This window comes from Phaenicophaeus curvirostris, chromosome 10 (genome assembly GCF_032191515.1).
Source record: "Phaenicophaeus curvirostris isolate KB17595 chromosome 10, BPBGC_Pcur_1.0, whole genome shotgun sequence".
In the NCBI taxonomy this organism is placed as follows: Eukaryota; Metazoa; Chordata; class Aves; order Cuculiformes; family Cuculidae; genus Phaenicophaeus; species Phaenicophaeus curvirostris.
Genome location: NC_091401.1, coordinates 3,963,546 through 3,984,174, shown reverse-complemented (window position 1 = coordinate 3,984,174; position 20,629 = coordinate 3,963,546). Strand labels below are relative to the sequence as shown.

Sequence of the window (20,629 nt, the reverse complement as noted above, 5' to 3'; positions counted from 1 at the left end):
CAGGTGGGCAACTCAGGGAAAGATGCTTTATGGAGCTGGGAGAAGCAGGCCTGGAGCCTTATCACAGCCTAGAGACATATCATCCTGCCAGTCTTTAGACAGAGCTACAAAACAGAGACAGAGAGAAACAAAGAGACCCAATAATTTATTGGCAGAGCTGAAAGGGGGCATTTGAAAACCATAGGGCTGACTCTCTACTGGGAAGCTCCTCCCAGCTGCAGAGAGATTCATAATACTGGTATCCCTCAGCAAAAGGCTCTGACGTTGAGGCAGAATCCCAGAGATCCTGCATGCCATGTAGAGAAAGAGAGGAAAGTGCTGCAAGATGCGGCCCCAAGGGCACGCAGCTGATTGAAAGGTTGGCCTCCCGCCCCACTGCTAAAAAAAAGTTTGTGTATGTCAAAATCAGCCTCTATTGTCACCGCTGCTGGAGGTCTTCAGATGGATCCTTCCTCCAAGAAGGAGTGCAAGAGAGTGGCCCATGAGTCCCTTCAGAGGTCAGAGGGCACTGGTGGAGACCTCTCGGTGCTTTCAACATGGAGAGAGGAGGTTAGTGCCAACTCTTGTTCTCACAATGTTATTTTTGTGTTTCGAAAGCTGGAATTATCCCTGGAAAACAGAGGTAATAAAGAGGTTAAAGGGGTGCATTCCTTCAGATCACAGTACCCGCAACCCCCCGACCCCATTTCCACCCATCATGGTTACCCGTGTTGCCATCCCAGTATGTCATTCAAATCAACGCTCGTCAAACCTCCTAAGCAGATCTGCTTTCTAACTAGAAACTTTTCACACAAGTCAGCCTGCTGCTCCAGAACCCTTGGAACAAAGGGATATCCTGGTTCATCCTTTTCTTTGGGAAAAGAGTGTAATCTCCTGTAAGCAAAGCACATGATACACTCTGGAAACCTCCCTGATAGATTCTAGTGTTTAAACAACTTGCAGGGATTCTGCTTGGACCATAAATATATCATCACTTCAACCTTCTTCTGCATTTGTCCCTTGTATTTAGGCTCTTTTGGTTACGCCGCCAGCAAGTTTAGATCTCTGGTCTCTCCTACTCTCCCACCTTAAAAGAATACCTACTGAAAAGGATGTTTTCCTCAAGTTTAAATACGAGAGTTTCTTCAGCAGCTTTTATAAGTACAGCTACATGAGTCACAGGGGCTACTGACAAAGAAAGGACTGTTGGTCTACAACCTTCATTTGTACCGTCTTGCAGCACACGGCAGCAACTGAATACGGGACAGGTCACCAAACCCCATCCGTGTCAGTGCTTACTGCTAGCCTGTGAGCAGCAGCAACAGGCAAAGCGTATTTATACATTAATAGAAAGGTGGCGTGTTCTTTTCAACTCAAATGGAAATAAATGAGATTACATTTATTTTAAGAGGATAGATTTGGCAGCTCTTCCCGTAACGGGGACAGGGCAGTAAGTTGCCCAAACCAAACACCCAGGGATGCTCCAGCACATATCACACCAAATGGGCAGAGCCATGTTGAAGAGCAAAGGCAGCAGCTTCAGACACAAGGTGCTCTGCAGGACTGTAAAATCCTGCGTGCTGCTAAGAGCTGCACCATCACAGCACGGTACAAGTTGGAACACCTCCAGGAGGCAGTGGAGGAGCAGAAGGAAGTAAAAAACACTCTAGTGAGTTAAACAAGTTATTTTGCTATGACATGACAGCAAATACCATACTGGAGGCCACCTGCAGAAGACTGGGGTTCACCTTCGCACTTGCTAGCAAAGCAGGCTGTGCTGCCATTTGGGAACGTGATTCAGGATTCATTAACTAGATTCCAGTTAATTTGTAGCAATATTTGGCTTTCCATCCCATGCTGTACTTTTCATCTGTGCCGTCTGCCTCAGGACAGCACGCTTCGGCTAGCACTCTCAGACAGGTTTCTATGTTCCCCTCCTTTTACCTTTCTCGGGGTGTCTTGGGCCCTCTGCTTATCACTCCTCTCCCTGCTCAGCAGAGGTAACCCAATACAGTTGAACAGTAAATCAACTCTGGCACTCTCTTCCTGTACACTTGGCACATTTACTGCCTTCTGAGGCTGGTATTTCATTAAGTGAACTGGTTTCCTCTTCTGGAGGTCACTAGAATGTCAACTAACAAAAACAACACCTCTAGGTGCCTGTGTAACATTTTGTAACCGTTAATCCTCACAAAAATCCAAATCTGAAAGAAAGGATATTATTTCCATCCATGACTTCAGAGCATGCTATGAGAGTGCTGCTTGCCCAAAGCTGTGGAGAGAGGTTTTAGGCTCCTAGTGGCCCCTCAAAGCTTGGCTGCGCTGGAGCAGCTACACGCCACTTCGAGGTGGGAACTGGGCAATGTAACGCTGCCTTCCAGCGGGCTCCTCTGCTGTGGCCCTCAGCAATACAGCAATCCCACCTGGCTACAACCAAACACAACTCTCATCACCAGGCCTTCTGCTAGCCTGCAGAAAGGGCCTGTCCTCAGGGAAGTGGGCACTGGAGGGGAAAACCTATCTGAGCTGCAAGGCTCACAACACCCCCAAGCTCACCTTGGTGATCTGCTCTCCATGTGGCCGGTCGCTACCACCAGAAGCAGCAGGTGGTTTCACCTCATTAGCCACAGCATTATTATTTCTAAATACAGTAGCTACTGTGTGTCCTTCCTGAACAAGCTTTTATTGACAGACTAATTTATTCTGCTCAAGAGCAAAGGCACGTATGCCAAGCTCCAGACGCCTCTCTCGGTGCCCATCACATGGATGTGCTCAGCATTCATTTACCACTCTCTATCTGCTTCCAGTCAACCCTAGGCAACAGACCCAAGCTGAAGACATACCTCTCAGCCTCCTGGGACTGGGATAGAAGTGCCTTACACACAGAGGAAGGACACATCAGTGAAACAGCCCACAGCACCACAGCAGAAAATGCCGAGTGACTGGAGACCACAGTGAATGTTGGTGTCTTTGGTCAAAAAAAAACCAAAACCACCAACAAAAAAACAAGCCAAGAAAAAATAATTTTGACCTTTGGGAAAGAGCCAGTAGTGGAATGGGCCCCCACCAGGCCTGTGAGGCAAGAGAACATGCCAGCCCCACAGGAAGAGTGTTGGAAGCTGAGAGGTATGCCATGAAGTCACATAGGAAGAAAGATGAGGCCCTACCCTGTGTGTGACAGAGGGAGGGGGAGCGTTCGATCAGCGGCCACTGCTGTTCACCAGGCCATGAAACTCCTCCCAGGCCCTGGCAAGCCAGAGGGAAAAAAAAATGAAACAAAAACCAAAAAAAACAGCACTTCAGATCAAAGGCTTCTTAACTTTTAACAAGAGCAGAAACATTCAATGGCGTTTGAAAGGCACTTGTCTTCAGAGAACAAGGCAATATTCTCTGATAGCCCTAGTGGATAGAAGCATCCTTAAAACCCAGCCAAACATCTGACAGCGCAAGGCAGCTTTAACGTTCTGCACAGACACGAAGCGTTCCCACTGGCTGCTGGTGATACAGCCACATTAATACCCAGAGACAGGTATGACCTTCCCAGTCACAAATGGAATATCCATTTCCTATTGCTAATAAAATAGCCGATGTTACATCTTCCTGAAGGATTATCACATTCCTTGGCTGGTTAAACTCAGCCAGTTACGGTCTCATGCTTCACCACATACCTGCATATGTAGTAATCCCCCCCAAAAGGGGCTGCTTTTAGTGCCACACAGCTTAGTTATTACAAAATTCTTTGATCAGGCAGCAGATTCAAATTGTTATTAGAAAGTCTCATTTCCTATTGTAAACCTGCACTGTAAATGACGAGGCAGTAAAAACATTACATTTGAAATGAAAAGGTTTGCAGATAAGTTAGAGGGACAGGCCTAACGTTTCCATTGCATTCCCTGGTGGAGAATGTTACTGACGGACGAAGCTAGCAGACTGAAAAATTGCTGTCTGTTTTATGAAGGCAGCATACTGAAAGCCCTCTCAGGGAAAAGATGCTGAGGTTAATGTGAGCATGACTATTGTCTTCTGGGATCAGATACATCAAAGAACCTCATAGTTCTTTATGCCCAGCAAAACAGTGCTGGTGCCTACAGCACATGCCAAGCTATTTACTGAATGCAGAGTCCCGTGGAACTGGAGGGACCTTAAAGGGAACCCACGTCAGCCACAAACCCAGATGACCCTGCAGATTTTGTTGCTGGTACTGAGCAGCTACCTCACATCTTGTGTTCTGCATTGCCTCATCAGGCCACTGCAACACAACAGGAGAGTCCAGAAATGGAAATCTTGTATTAGTCATATCTGTGCCAAAAATGGACCACTAGCCCGGCTCTCACCTGAGCCTCATAGAGTCGAGCTCCCAATCAGCATTTGCAAAAGCAACTCAGGTGCCATTCCTCTTTCCCAGCAAAGTCAAAGCACAAATAAATGCAGAGCATGCTGCAAGACTGTGTACCACATACAGGCAGTCTTGCCAAGAACCCACCAAAGAGACACAAGTAAGAAGCTTGCCACTGCAGCATACAGCTTGGAACTTGTGACACTGCATCCCCAGAGCACACAATAGCAAATCCCTCTTTTGAAAGGGCAGAAGGTGAAATCATAAAGATCACCAACTTCAGCACCACCAGTACAAGCCTGGTGAGTGCCAAAACACTCCAGTTCTTCCCAGTTCAAAACTGCTTTGACAAAACTTCCAATAAGCAACTAAACCTCCACAGCCCCCTGCAAGGCACAGGCTCCTGTGAACCACCAAGGTGATCAGCTGGTCTCAAACAGTCTTTTATCTAGGGCTGGAAGGTTTCCTCCTCAGTTTTCTTCCATCCACAGTAGCTCAAAATCCTCCTGATCTTGACTAGGATGGACAAGTGAGCAGCAGTCATCCATGGGAGTCCCAAAGCTATTACTGGAATTGGAGAATGGAGTGATAAATGAATTAAGTTGCAGAGACCTAGGAGGACAGCTGTCAGACCTGGAACCTCACCCCCCTCCTCTAGCTGACCTTCAGACACGTGCCCTTGAAGGCAAAGGAAACGTGAGGGAGAAAGACAGCAAAAGTTGCTATAGATGCCACAGGACCCCAGGTCAGATCTGCAATTCAGCTTGTCCTATAGCAGTAAGCTGCTTGGAAGAGAGAAACCCCCAGGTGGCTCATTCTAAGCAAGGCAGCAGCAGAGAAGTCCCTAAATGGGAACTTAACTCCACCAAGTCTCCCCAGACACCTTTCAAGGTGAAGAAATCTTCCAGAGAAAGGAAAACTGCTCATGTCACCCAGTCAGCACAGAGTACTGGACACTGTGGGTACAACTGCCTTCCTTCAGAGGAAAGTTAGGGGGAAGAGAAGCTCTGGATCTGAAGCACTCTTATCCACTGAATATAGTTCGGAAAGCTATATACATCTCTAGTCTTGTCTGAAAGTCCCTATCTTCACATCTTCCCTCCAACTTCCATGCCTTGCATTTCTACCTGATTTGCACCACCCACAATCACACCATCCCTCTTTCCTTTCCCACAGTTGTCCCCAAACTTGTAACTTCTGTCCTCTGCAGAAGGGACACAAGGGCAGATTATTTGTCAACATAATAAATAATTTATTATCCTTTCAAACCAAGGAGTTCCCCGTTCCAACATCCCAATAACATCATGCACAGTCCTGCAGCTGCCAAGTCCTTCTCACAGACATAGAGAAAAAGCTCTTCCAGACAAGAATTTTTAAGCCAAGACCCTCATACATATTATAGTACTAATTACTCCAACTATCTGCTGACTTGACTGAAAAAATCCACCAGGATGTGTCTGCCCTAATGTACCTAAACTGTGCTAGCAGAGCAAACTGCTCTCCGTTTTGTACCAAACAAGGCTGCCAGTTAATTTCATCTGGCAGAATCATTACGACCTGTAACGTGCCAAAGGCACAGTGCCAGAGAGTCTAAGAGGTTATTTTTATGTATAGACATTTTTAGTACCTTATTGCTATACTGTCTGCACAGCGATCAGATACTCAGTGAATTGATCCCCAACACTTAGGTTATTCCCATTGAACAGATGGGAAGTGGAAACATTAGCAGGCTAAATAAAGCCAGCTAGAGCTGCTCTTCCACACTCATTCCTGACCCACAACTGCTGAAACTTCCCACCTTCTCCCCCACTGCCCAGGGTCACGACCCAGACAGGGCTCCCTTTATTCTCATCAAGTAATCCAGCGAAAAAAAGGAACCACTATCAGAGACTCCAGCAAGAAAAGGAAGAGCAGCCACAGCTGCTTCAAGGGACTTTCCAAACCATCATTGTGCAAGCAGCAGTGGCCGTTTTCACCAACCACTCTCAATCTTTAAGTCCTAGCAGTTCCCCTTCAGTACTTCCCTGTAGAGCCCTGCCTCCTTACCATCTCCTTCCCCAGCCGAAAAAGGAGGCAGAGCTCATAATGCACGCTACCCTAACAACAGTCACCAAGGTCTGTTCCTTCTGCCAGCCTGGGTACAACTTCCCAGCACACTGAACACTCACTCCATAGGTATGGAGTCCAGAGTGGCACCGTCTCTTCCTGGGTGCTCCCCATACTCCACTGGAGCATTTGGGATTTATTCAAGTCAAGAACTTTGTAGCAGGCCTGAAAAAACAACAGCTTTAAAAAATTTAGGATGTTCTTCTAGCCCTGACATAATTCTTCTGCACATCCAGCAGTATCTGTAGCAAAGACAAATATGGAAGCCATTGTGACTTTGAGAGGAAGGCACTTAAACTGACCTCCTTGGAAAGAAACATGAAACAAATAGATTACAGACACTTCTTTGGTAAGAGACAGACCACTAAGATACAGTCAAAGATAAAGATGACACAGCTAGGACTGCAGCATTGAGTTCTTCTAAGGTGTTGGAAATTAGCAACCAAATGAAATCCAGTGCTATAAAACCGTAACAGAGTTACGTAACAACAAGGGAGACTTTCCACAAGCATCCCACAACCACCTTACTGTCCCACAAACACTGATCTTGCCAAACGCCTGCCACTTCCATGGGGATTTCTCTTCCTCATTCCTCACCTTTTTGCCCTGAGAACCTTGCCCTTGCAGCCTTCTTACAATTTCATCCTCTTATTTCCTCCACAGGACATGTGCTTGTTTCCCAGCTAAAATATAGTCTGAAGCCATTTCCCGCAACTGCCTGCAGTGAAACGAACCCAGTGTCAGCCCTATTAAGATCAACTATTCTTCTCATTTACTCGAGCCGTCCCATTAGTTATCAGTGGTGACTTTGAAAAGAAAGCAGAGTTTTATACCCTGCTCAGCTCTCACTGCAGCAGGCACTTACAAATAACTGAAGCTTTGTTTTCAGAAAAAGCAGCCTTGCTTTAGAGCTGACAGGATGATCCATAAAGTCACAGCAACAAAAATATTTCCAGAGCAGCCGGCTCAGTGGCAGCCTGCGGCATTGCCATGGATCTGGTCTCTTCTGGCATAGGAAGCAGTGCTGCTGAATTTGCCTGGGATTCCTGGATGGTACTGCAGGTGGAAGCTCTCAATACAGGAGATGGTCACTGATCACACAGTTATCAGTGTGGAAAAGAAGGGCTGGTAACCCCAGGCTGGGCAAAGGTGTATACCAGACAGCCAAGCATTTCACCCTGCAGTGCTCAAAAGTCAAACTTTACAGTGACCACTTCCCCTCCATCCCTCTCCCAAACTGCAGCTCATTCTCTACAGATACCTGAATATTTTCAGTGGCTTCACTGAGACATGACCAGGCTGTGGCCAGCAACGTTCTGCTTTCACAAAAAGCACAGTGCCCCTCCTAAGGCAGCAAGAGAGGTAATTTTTTTTTTTTTTCCTTAATTCCAAACCACAGGGGGTGCCACTGTCCATAACCACTGTCATTGCTGGACCATGTCACCCTCAAGGTTAACAATGCTGATGAGCAGAACCTATTAAGTGGTTCACTACATCTGAGTGCACCTCTCTCAGTCCACCTCGGAGAGAACAAAGAGAAGTGATTTCTCTTCAGCTACTGAAACAAGGTAGCCCACAAAATGTCACACATGTTCTTTTCAGATGCTTAGCACTGGGACACCTACCGTACTATAAATCCCCTGGAATCAAGCAGAGTCCAAGAAATTGTACTAGCTCTTCTAGCAAGATTGGAAATTAATACAGACTAGGCTGACCCTTCCACTCGGCGGGATTTAGGCAGCTTGTCAATATCACAAGCAAGAGAAAGGACAAACACAGGAAAATTGCAATGAAAGATCTGCTTATCTAGCTAAATGCACAAGCCCCACCACCAAGAGCAGAAAGGACAGAATGCAGAATAGCTCCCTGGAATAGCTGTGAAGCAACAGATACTTTTCAAACGCAGCTTGGCAGCACCACTGCTTTCTGAAACAAAGGGGGCTGCAGCCTCAGTGACAACTCATGAAAAATGGTGTCTAAAAATGACTTAATATGAAATGCATCATCACAAAAGGAATATATAAAACCTGAAACACAGGGCTTAGGTTCCACAGTGAGAGGCATGCTAGCAATTTCTACAGAAGCGTTCATTTACAGTGTGTCAAAAGCTAATTCAGGTCAATTCACTACCCAAAAGTCAAGGTTTTGAGAAACGCCTGTTCTTTTCTCGCTAAGCGTGCTCCCTTCCCTGAAGCACAATCAATGCCAATCAAACCCTGCACATGAGCAGAGCTCTAGTGGAGAGATGCAGCCCATACAAATGAAAAATGCCACCAGCCCCCCTAGAAAGGCAGCCCTGACAAAGCCTACAGCACAACTCTTCCATTAGAGCCTTTCATAAAACACAGCCAGTGTGTGAATATAAAGTGCTGGCTGGAAAGCCCTCCCGAGTCATAAATCACATGGTACATGCGCAGCATAAGTGGAGTTTATTCATGACTGACAGTATTTCAACAGGGCTTGATGGATGGGTGAGAAAAAGGAGCCAGACTTTATAGAGGATAGAACTAGTTACACAAGAGATTCTTCGTTAGTGAGAGAACCTTAATGATATGAAGCACAGCCAAGCAGAGTCAGACTGAAAGCCGGGGCTGTCCTGCTCTTCTCTGTCAACAAAGCAGGCACCATCACCTCTCCGCAGCTGCTGCTGCTGCTTGCTGCCTGCTAGTACCAGGCAAGAAAGGCACAAGACGTCGGTCCATGCATCACTACACAGAAACTCCACTGACAAGCAGTTCTGCACTGAATTTACACCAGTGCCATTTGATGATTGGAGAGCACTGCAATCAGACTGCTGTGGCTCAAGTGAGGCAAGGAAAAAAAAGGGTTCTCATGATCACCTACGCAGCAGAAGGTTAATTGCTTAGATCTACCTCACTAGGACATTATCAAACCGACTTCTGACTATCTCTCCTGCCCACAGAATAAGCAGAATAGTCAGCCTGCCTCTATTTAAGAATTGCTCCCAGCTGTAATCCGAGCTACTAAACTCGATTACTCAAAGCACCTGTTGCTCAGGCTTATTTTGCACCATATGCCAGCAGCACAAAATGAAACTTTGACACTATGCGGGAAGGGAGGACAGGAAGCTGCGCGTTACACGGTTTTAGAGAAATAAGATCGGACACACAGACAGCCAAGGACTGCCAAAGGAAGAACAGTTACAAACATTGCTATAGCAGCATTCTCTGTCCTAGAAAGTGCTCGTGGCCAAAGCTTATGGGGGTAAGGCCCCATCATTTCCATTCTAAAATTGCAACACTAACCACCACCACCAAGGCTTCAGATAGTTGGCTCAGGACCCAGCTTTCCCTGCAGAGACTGAGAGAAGTCAAACATGTTCCTCCTCTCACCACAAAGCCCCATCACTACAGTCTTCAGTCTTCTGCTGCCGAACAGAAGTAAAATATCCTGTTATGTGCCCACATGAGCACTTTGCTATCTCCTGATGCGGAGAGAGAGTCGGTAGTGCCCTCTCCTGGCAAAAAGTGCATGAGAAATGTCACTGGCAAAATCACAAATACAAGATTTTAACAACAGAAGGGGGAACTTTCCGAAACTAAAGCTGCCTGGAAAAGGTTCACTTTAACAATAATAATTTCTCCTTCTCTTTCCCACGCACACAGGAGGGAGTGCCACATGGAATATTAGATGCCTAACAGCAGTTTAAACGAGACCTCTGTGTTACTGCTAGTGACCCACACTGAAAACTGGCTGCAACTAGAAGCTAGCTGTCTGCTAAAAATGGGGCTGATCTCACCAAACTGTTGGACAGCACGCTGATGACAGGGTGATTATGTGGAAAGGACAAGGCAGCATAATGAAAGCAAGTCATGAAAGGTACTTGCACCCTCATTACAGGCTAGATTAGAAAGCTCATTGCTCTATTAATGTCTTATTAATAGGTTTCAATTCTTTTTCTGAGTACGCCTTTTCAAGTGTTAATTTAACCAATATGACCTAATCAGTGTATGGGTTTATAATAAGCTTAAGAGAAAAAAAAATAAAAGAAAACATTATTTACCTCTAACTAATACTTAAATATGCAATTTTTCCTCACTTCATGGAAAATAGAAAGTCACCCTGAATGGCCTGGTACAGCAAGCTATAATAGGTTTATTTAAAAATACAGCTGTCCTCTCTGTGTACCGTGATCTTCCAGTCTTGTTAAAGAGCCTCTGTCACCAGGGCCTGGAAGACTTAATATACGACGTTTATTATGATTAGAAATCATTTGTACAGCACTGTAAATTCACACAGCACTTTCCCAAGACCATTTATAAGTCTAATGGCACTATAAATCCCCGTTAGCTTCCGCACTTTATTCCCCAGAATCTCTATTTATTCAAATGATCTTGTCCTCCCCACTGCAATCCTGTCTTGGAATACATCAAGCCCCAGCCCCACAGTGGGCTGCCCACCTCCCAGGTGACAGCCAGGGTGGATTGCTAACAAAGCCCTGGACTACACACTTCAAAAAAAGCAGGTTTTACTGTTAGAACCAAACGTCCCTAACAAAATATTAAATATAAAAGATATTTGGCTTTCAAAGCGCACTAGCAAGAATTGCTGCTGGTTGTATTACTGTTTGCAGCAAACAGCCCCAATGCACACAAGCGCTTCTCTCAATTCTTGCGAGCTGCATTAAATTGCTCAAGCACGCATGCAACCAGCAGCAGGCCCCTCCCTCTGCCACCACACCTACTTGATGCTGTCGGTGTGTGTTTTATATTCCATGATGGTGTTGGGAGGTAGGTTGAGCACTCTTCGTAACGTATCGCGTATCCGGGCTGTCGTAGCCTGGTCGCTGGCTGTCTTGTTCCATATCGAGATAATATCCTCCTACAGAATAGCACGTGAGGGGTAAGCAGATGGCACTTTTGTAGCCCTGCCAAATGGAAGTACATGCCAGTTCTCAGAAGTGCTTACCTGGAATCGGACAGAGACGACTGCCCCACAGATTTCTTCCCCCACCATAAACTGTTCTCCCAACATTGCCAGAATGAGATTCTCCCAGCATCGTGACGCTAAGCCCTTTCGCAGACGGATAATCCATTTACCACCATTTTTGTTGGCATCATCCTAAGAAAAGGAGCAAGAAATCGATTTGTTTTCTTCTAGCTATTTTTCTGCTTCCCACAGCAGAGCCACAGATGGGAGCAGATATTGATTGGGTGGGGCATGGGACAGAATGGAGGTATTTTCAAGCAAAAGCATGTCGTTTCTCCCCCATATAAGCAAGACAGAGGTATACCACTTACTTTGAATACTAAGTATCCGAAACAATGACTGTCAATGCTCCTGGCAAAGTTCTATGCACTGAAGACTTGAGCTCCAGTGTTTCGATCCTACTAGCAAAGACTAACACCAGCCTACCACTTTGCACACGGAACCTGAGGCAAGGACACCAAAATTATTCCTAAACCTGAGACCTAAACAAAGGGAAACTCTTTGTCTAATCCCTTGTGCGCATACTCCTGCTTGTAGAACAGAACATCTCTCATGACAGAACATGGAAAGGAGGGAGAGAGTTTGCAAAGTGATATTTAAACACAAGCAAAAAACTGAAAAATACTTTCCTTCCGTGCTTCCAGGAATAACCTCACAAGCTGTGTAAACACAGAAACAATCAGTCCTTTTTCCGGGAACCACTGTCATTACCACACATGATACAGTTGGATGCTTGCTCCAGACTGCAGTGACCCAGGGAAATAACCAAAAATTAGGGAAGAGAGTAAAGAAAAGAATTATGCAAAGCACACAGACCATCACCTCAATATTGGGATTCCATATGTTGCACCTGAAAATGAGCTGAAAACTGCTAGACTACTCCTCAGCTTCACAGAAAGCACACCTACACCAAACAGCAGCTCCTCCTCTGCACAGAGCGCTGTGGCTTTCTCTTGTACAACACTGTAGCTGGGCCATCTTGAAATGTGAGACAGGAACAAATTCCATCCAAAGCCAAAAAAGGTGGTAGGAACAAGTCAAAGAGGTGGCAGTTAGGAAGGAAAACAGAAGACAGGGCTAGCAGAGAAACAGAGAAGAACAAAGGATAACTCAGAGGGGACTGCACAACCAGGACATCCCTGGCCATATCGCCAATAATCTGCTCTGCCAAGCTGGGACACACTTTAAAGATGCTAGGCAAGGCAACCCAACCCTTCCTAATGAAGTAAAGTTATCTTTATTTTAGTCTTAAAGCTTCTTTAGGGCTCCAATAAAACTAAACACCTGTGTGCTCTCAGAGATGGCAAAAGCTAACAGTGACCCTGAGCAGACATGGAAGTGCCAGGAGAACAGCAGCAATAACCACACTCCCAGTTTTCAGATATGTGCTAAAGCCTGTGCTGTCACCTCCAGACAAAACTCAAAAGCATGATACTACCAAATTAACACAGATCTAGGAATGTGGCATGCTCCTATGAGATTCAAACTACTTTCTGATTAAGCATCCTTGTTCTCCAAGTTGCAAACACCACACTTTAGGAATTAAGCCATGTAGGCTTCAGCCTCTAAACAGGGAGTTGAGTTTAACTCCTGACAACTTTCCACAATGACTAATGGGGGTGAAAAGAGAAAATGGGATTGCTCAAAATATTACCAAGGTTGTTTAAGCAAGTTCAAGGCTAGAAAGAGAACCATGACTGGGAGGCAGATGCTGTATTGTGTGGTTTATGGTTATTGTTAGTTTTCTTTCAGGTTAAACAAGCTTCGGTTCAGTCAAGCATTTGATTTCCCTTTACCAGAATAATAATGATCTGCAGCCCAGTAAATCAGCAGGGAACGCTATGCTTAGTGCTTCTGACTTTACTCAGAAAAGGCACAGATGGATCCAGAAAAAGATCAGAGCTACATACACACATATATACGCCTACGAGAATGACAGAGAGGATGGATTAGTTTGGAAGAGAAAGGAGCATAAACAAAGTCCCACAAAACAAGCAGCAAAGGGAAGGCCAGCAGCAAGATTACAGGTCCTCTTCTATAAATACAAGAAGGGAGGGGGGCCAGAAGTAAAAAAAAGAATCTCTCCACTCCCATCTTAAAACAGCTACAGGGAAATGCTTTATAGAAATTCTGCTACCATCCAGTTGTGGTCTCTCTGGCTGATACATTATCAGATTTGCTAGCTCTCTAGGAGCCCAAAGAGGGTTAAACGTTTATATAAATTGTATTTGCAGTAACTGGCTATAAAACACCTTGCTTAAAATAACTGCCAACTAGGGTCACACATAAATTTCTCAGGACTGAGCAGAATAATTAGATACTTCAGAGCAACACATAAAATCCTCATATTGCGAATGGCATTGGTCATTGCTGGAAGCAGGCCAGAAAACAGAAAAATGATTAGCTGGGCAGAGATTTTTTTTTCCACAGATTTGGATAGGAGAGAACAGAGGCAAACTAAGTGCCCTGGAACAAAAAAAGCAAATCAAGTGCTAAGTCTTCTTTCCACCTCCAGCAATATGTACAGCTGCAGGCTTTTAACCACATGCACCCCTCCCCCCTGAAAACGAAGGGCTGGTTTCTTTGTTGAATTCCACTTGAAGAGGTCCAGCCCTTCCAGACAAAAGCCCCAAACTGTCATCACTGGACAAAGCTCTAAAAAGGGGCAATTACCTGTATTAGGAGGCACAGAGCCTAGTTGGGGTCTCCCGTTCACTGGGCTACAGGCAACGCTCAAAAATCCTCTGGACCCAGAGACAAAGGCAACTCCGCAACCTTTGGGGGAGTGCAGCAAGCAACTCTCTCTGATAGGTTACATGGGACAGAGCTCTGAGGTCAAGTCTACAGGAAACCCAGAAGAAAGGACAGCACCCAAGAGCAGCCTGGAGTGTCATTCAATGACAAAGGGTCACTTCATTGTAGAAGGCCCCCTCCAGAATACTCCAGGAAAATACCAAGGGAGAAATGAGAGCTGCAACTCACCTCCCACATAGGTTTGATCCCTTCTTTGAAAAGATGGAAGTCACTATGGCCTGTCAGGTCCCCAGGACGTACCATGTGACTGTAAAACCGCCAGAACTGCTCCACCTGCAACAACACGAACCACACAATGAGGCTGCTCAAACTGTTCACAGCCAAGATTGCTACAGAAACAGGCTTCCCTTTCTACACCAGTTGGTCAGAGCCACCTTCCCCTCTTCTGTTCTACTTTCATGTCACAAGGGTGTTGTTAAGGATACCCAGAAGGCAGCAGTAGGATCACAGCTTAGGTGCCTGTTTCTAACTGGCTCCATCACCAGATGACCACCTGTAATAGTCAAAAGGTGCCTCCAAAATCACTCGGTGTTTGCCTGAAGAAATCTGTTCTAAGGTAACTGCTGCTCTGGAGAACAGTTCCAAACGTATCTTGTAAGTCTTACTGCCTAAACTTTTAATTACTGGATATATGTCAACTGCACCAGCCACAGCCAAGCCTCTCCCCTCTATACACATTAGCCCTGCATTAATCACTACTCTTTGCAAACACGGAGGCTGCAGAAGACTCTCCAAGAGACATTTTTTTTTATTTAATTTTGCTACGTTCAGATTTTAAGCCAAAAGACATGTTCTGGCACTGGTTTAAGGTCTTAAGGCACCATTCAGAGCTTTTATTTAAGTGCCTCTTATTCCCTTTTACAATCTACCATGGTACATTTTGACCACTTCACCTTGACCAGCTCCCATCCTGCCACCCCGTGTCTACTTCAGACAGTCTGGCCGGGAGGGAAGGCAATTATCTTTTCTAATGCTTAAAAATAACAAATTTATCCTTTGAGATTCTCTGGATGAGAAAGCATTTTAGAGAGGCAGTATCGTTAAAAGAAAACAAGGCACTAGAAGAGATTATACTAATTACTACATTTTAAAAGGACTCTCTCAGTAAGACAACAGCCATTAATCAGACCAGCAGGGAAGCTGGAGGGGGTAGACACCATCCCACATACTTTATCAGAGAACCTACTGACTTGGTCAGCACTTGGAATTCTGTTTCAACCTCTAACCTCTGCCATTCAAGCAGGAATTTGCTTTTATAGCCAATAAAATTATGAACCAAGACTGAGGTAGGGTCAGAAACAATCTATTTTTGTCAGACTCATCTAAATGCAGTGTGGAAATTACATTCTTACACCAAGTGAATATGCTCTATACTCATTAGCATTTGAAAGCTTTTAGAGCTTTCTACTGAAAAAGCAAAGAACAAAATTGAACCCAGATTTAGGCTCAGACGATTCTTTCTGAAGATTGTTCTTCCACCTCCTTAAACTGAGCTTGGAATCAAACACATGACCAGACCTACGGCTAGTCTCTCTTAACTGAACTCTAGCACTTCCAACCTACAACAGCAACCACAAGTCTTTGCAGCAAAGAGCAGACAACAGAATGTGTGAAGTCCTTCCTCTAAGGAGCTAAAAATCAATGTTAATCCTACCTTGATTTCACATCCTGTAAAGTTATTGCCAGATCATCACACAGCAGCCACATTTTTCATTCACTGAACTAAAAGAACTTGCTCACACAGGGGAACAGGAACCATAACTACCCATGATGACACACTTACGAGCTATTCTTCCCACTTTTATCCTGTGTGGATACGATAACACAACCCAGCTGCTTGGATAGGCATATTTTGCAGCCTCCAGAAGGCATAAAGGGATGTTGTCACCAATTCTCACATTACAGAAGACAGAAATTAACTGGTGGGCAAAATTAACATTTGCAAGGGACCCTGGAAAATCTGGACAAAAGATTAGATTAAACAAATAGCAAAAGAAAGCTGCCAGCAGACCTCCCAGCCTCGCAAATGGTATCGTATGCAGTGTCTCTACAAAAGAGAGATGATTTGCTTATGTATCTTGGGATCTTAATGATATGCAGCCAGTACCATGCAACAACAAAACACTGCCTTTCCGGGATACACTCAATTTATTCCAGGAATAAACAATGGAAGGGGAAAGGGAGAACAGTTTTCTTTTTCATTAATTTCACTGTAACAGCAAACTGAATCACAGTCACTGCTTCCAGACAGGCAACAGGTCGCCAGATGCTCATACATACAGCAGGCCAAATGCTTGTTCCCAATGCAGCCTTTGGGGTGGAAATACAGGCCGGGGAAGCGTGTAGGGGCGCTGTACAGTCTTTGCTTCACACCTGCACTGCATTCAGAAAAGCTGTTCCTTTCTTCTCTCATCTATCTGTCAAGTTCTGCTCCAGCCAGAAGATTTAAGCTACGCGGGAGTTTGGTTTTTTTGATTTTCTATTGTAATTCCACCACTACCGCAGCCTCAGATGTCTCACACAGGGCAGAAGAGATCTGCTTCAGACACCTCACCTGCTGTAGGTAATTCAAGAACTCCTACATAAGTCATGGCAAAGCACTTGCTCTCCTCTGCTCCTGACAGCAGAGCACAGCCTGCAGGTGCTCACATCTAGCAGGCAGGGAGCAAGCCAGCTGCGATGACCACACCACGCCCGGGGGACACAAGGACAACAGGGATGTACTCACGGAAGCAAAGGTGCCGATCTGTTTGATGTTCTGCTCATAACTCTGCGAGCTGGTAGGCCTCCCAGGTGTTCGTCTGGAGTACCAGAAGGTGTAATTATACTGCAAGGGGTGCTCAGCTGGCCCTGGGACAACGGCCTGCAGAACAGAAACGCTTGCTTACCCTTTACATGCTCCTCTAAAAGGGGATTGGGAAAAATTACCTTCACAGTATCAGAAGTCCACACTTTCCTGCCCTCACAGGCTATAAAACAAACAACCGACCCTCATTCTTACAGAAAAATACTATCTCCGTTCATCATCTGAAGTGGACGATTAGGCTAAGAGCAGCTGACTATTTCAAAGAATATTAGAACTTTGCAGTGCAGAGATGGCTAAGAAAATAATAACTTATGGTCAAGACAGCATCACAAAAAAACTAACCCTTTTAATAATCAGAGGCAATATAACTCATTTTTTCTTTGGTCCTAACTGTGCCTGTCTCAAAACAAAAGACAAACTTAAAAGGGCAACACAAGAGTTAATTTTTTCAAATTAATTAAAAAAAAAAAAAAAAGACACTTTCTGTCTCTGGGAAGAACAAAACTTATTCATACCCAACCATGGCTCAAAAGCAGTTATGACTCTTTGCTGACACCAACTCCCTTAAGCAACTAACACCCCAGCACTCTGGGAGGATTAATCTGTCTCAGAACTCGTTATGTCAGCTTGGCAGAACCATGTCTAGCAGTGATCATTTTTCAACTTCCAAGTACCCATTTCTGATTAAAAACACTTCCAAGGAGCACAAAAGAGACTGATGAGAATTCATTACCCATGAGTCAAAATTGACAGAAAAAACCAAAGAAGTCCTTATCTAGTTACCACCTGATATTGTTACAGGAGTTACTAAGGCTTAAATCTCTCTCTCTGCTCTCCTCTTGTCTATGGCAAGTTTATAAAGATCACATTACTTTAGAAAGAATAGTTTTCCTAAGCACAAGATTAGTAAAACAAAACCAAAATAGATATATACTTTCTTACTTAGGCTATACTACACATGCAGAGACCCATCTTAAGAGCTATTTCAAGTGGCCCAAACACAGTCTGGTAAAACAACTGCAAGCCAACACTCCCCTGTCAATCAGTCCTGCCCCCACACCCACTTCTAAAAGTATTTTTGAGTAAAATAAAGCTTTGTTTCTTACTTCCATTCAAAAGCCTGGCAGAGGACTAGCTGTATTTACGAAGGAAGCATTCACCCCTCTGACTACACACCTTTAAAAGCTACATCAAGTTATCTAAACACAACTCCTCTGTCTTCATTACAACAGTAACAGTGCATTAAGTGACCACAACCCATAAAGACACATTTTTCTCATCCCTAAGCTGAGGACTGACTGTGCAGCACTCCCACACCACGTCTTAGAGATGGAATGCAGATGCCAGCACCATACCTTCCTCTTGGTAGTACTCTGTGGTTTCTCTCGATCATTCTTTTCCTTCTCACCGTCTTTCTGTGTGTTATTCTCCTCATTCTGGTCATGGTCTCCACTGTCATCATCTTTCAATCTGATAAATAAGAACAAGGAAGAAAACAACTCTCACATTAGCTGAGAGGATTCACAACAACACTTACCAATCTCTGCTTCTAAGCTCTTCCATGGTACAAACGCCATCAGCGCTTGGGGACCTACATTTGACAACCTACTACTACTTTGCATGCCCCGAGACAACCACAGAAACCCGAGACACACACTTTTAAGCAAAACTGAGCAACACCATTCCATTTCAGCACAAACTCAAGCAGCCTGTACTAGACACTGGTCTGCCACAGCAAACCCCAGCTACGTGCCAGGGTCCCCAGCCGCTCGGGAGGCGAACAGAAGACTTTCCCTGTAACTCTGCTGACTCCTTCCCCCCAGGAGCACAGCAGAGCAGCCGCTCAGGCGAGCGGACACCACGAAGCGCCCCACACCGCGCCGGTCTCCCCGCCCGCCCCACTCCCTGCCCAGGGCCCGCAGAGCCGAGCCAGCAGCGCCGTGAGGAGGCAGCCCGGCCCCGTGACTCATCGCGTCCCTCCCGGCGCGGGGGGAGGGAGCCCCGCGGGACCCGCAGCGGCTTCGGGGGAGCCCAGGCGGGGCGCGGCGGCGGCGGGAGGGGGTCGGGGAGAGCCGCGTCGCCCACTCACGCGTCGAATTTGTTGTTCATCGTCGCTCGCGGCCGCCACCTCCGTCCACCTCAGCGACTTCCGCCACGCCGCGTCCACTCTCCAAAACCTTCCGCCGCTTCCGGCGCAGAGGAGAGAGCGACGCCCCGCCCCTTCCCCCCCGCGGGAGCCATAAGCGCGGCGGAAGGAGCGGAAGGGAAAAAACGTACGCTCCCCGTCGCCATCTTGGGCGTGGCGGGAGGCATGAGTGCCCTGCGGGGCGGCCGCCATCTTGGGTGTGGCGCGCGGCGGGATCGACCCGCGTGGGCGGTGCAGAGGAGAGCAACGAGGCTGGTGAGGGGGCTGGAGAACAGGCCTTATGAGGAACGGCTGAGAGAGCTGGGGGTGTTTAGCCTGGAGAAGAGGAGGCTGAGGGGAGACCTCATTGCTCTCTCCAACTCCCTGAAAGGAGGTTGTGGAGAGGAGGGAGCTGGGCTCTTCTCCCAAGTGACAGGGGACAGGACGAGAGGGAATGGCCTCAAGCTCCGCCAGGGGAGGTTCAGGCTGGACATTAGGAAAAAACCTTTCACAGAAAGGGTCATTGGGCACTGGAACAGGCTGCCCAGGTTGGAAAAGACCCACCAGGTCATCGAGTCCAACCGTTCCCATCAATCACTAACCCATGTCCCTCAGCACCTCGTCCTCCTGTCCCCTAAACCCCTCCAGGGAAGGGGACTCAACCCCCTCCCTGGGCAGCCTGAAGTCTCCAGATGTGGTTGGATAATCCAAAAAATAATGAGTAGTCTTTGAAGATTTATGTGGTTCTTTGTCTAAAACTAGCATATATGCCCACTGCTTTTGTAAGATGTTATGCCTTTTTTACAAGGGCATCCAATTCCGCGCTGAATTGTAAAATAAAAATATTATTGCCTTTGCTTTGAAGACTTTGTCCTTTTTAATATTTTACCAGTGAATGAGTGTTTCTCACGGTACGATTAACTTGAACCCTCAGTACAAGGAAGACATCCAGGGGCTGGAGCGTGTCCAGGGAAGCGCAACGAAGCTGTAGAAGGGGCTGGAGCACAAGACCTGTGAGGAGCGGCTGAGGGAACTGGAGTGAAGTTGTGGCAGATCTCCAAAATCAGCACCTCAATTTTTTTTTTTGCTACCTCTTACGGTAATGGATAAAGATACTTGTGGCGGGAGATCAGATGTTAAGAAAGCCTTGGCCTGTGAAACAGTCACGGTAGGACTGCTGTGTGCCATACTGAGGATTGCTCCTTCCTGCAGAAAACAGCATAAAGGCTTCTCCGTTCACAAAGTTTCCATCCTTCTCTGGGAAATGATCAGAGTTAAACTGTCAAAGACTCTCCCACTGCTCTTGATCATACAGGACAGAAGATGTGCTGGGGAAAAATTAAGTTGCCCTACTGAAAGACAAAAGGAACATGTAAGGATTTTTTCTGAGTCAAAAACTAATGACTTCAATTGCCCAGATTTCAATTGTTCTCTTGAAATTGCCCAATGCAAGTGCCAACTAATTATTATGGGGTGAGAAACAGGGTCACACTGTACTGTCTCCTACGGAATA

General features: G+C 45.9%; 1 protein-coding gene across 2 annotated transcripts; it reads right to left on the bottom strand.

The window, feature by feature from the left end:
• Window positions 1-128: 128 nt before the first annotated feature.
• On the bottom strand, window positions 129-19,199 carry EIF4E2 (eukaryotic translation initiation factor 4E family member 2). Of its 2 annotated transcripts, XM_069864607.1 has the most exons (8): window positions 19,081-19,199; window positions 18,347-18,461; window positions 16,914-17,048; window positions 14,354-14,458; window positions 11,351-11,503; window positions 11,127-11,263; window positions 3,147-3,225; window positions 129-609 (listed from the first exon to the last, which is right to left on the bottom strand). In XM_069864607.1, exons 1-7 carry the CDS (start codon window positions 19,098-19,100, stop codon window positions 3,180-3,182), a joined length of 711 nt encoding a protein of 236 aa, XP_069720708.1. In that variant the 5' UTR covers window positions 19,101-19,199; the 3' UTR covers window positions 129-609; window positions 3,147-3,179. The 2 variants fall into 2 exon arrangements, with proteins under 2 accessions (XP_069720708.1, XP_069720709.1); XM_069864608.1 differs by lacking the exon at window positions 3,147-3,225.
• Between the last annotated feature and the right edge of the window lie 1,430 nt (window positions 19,200-20,629).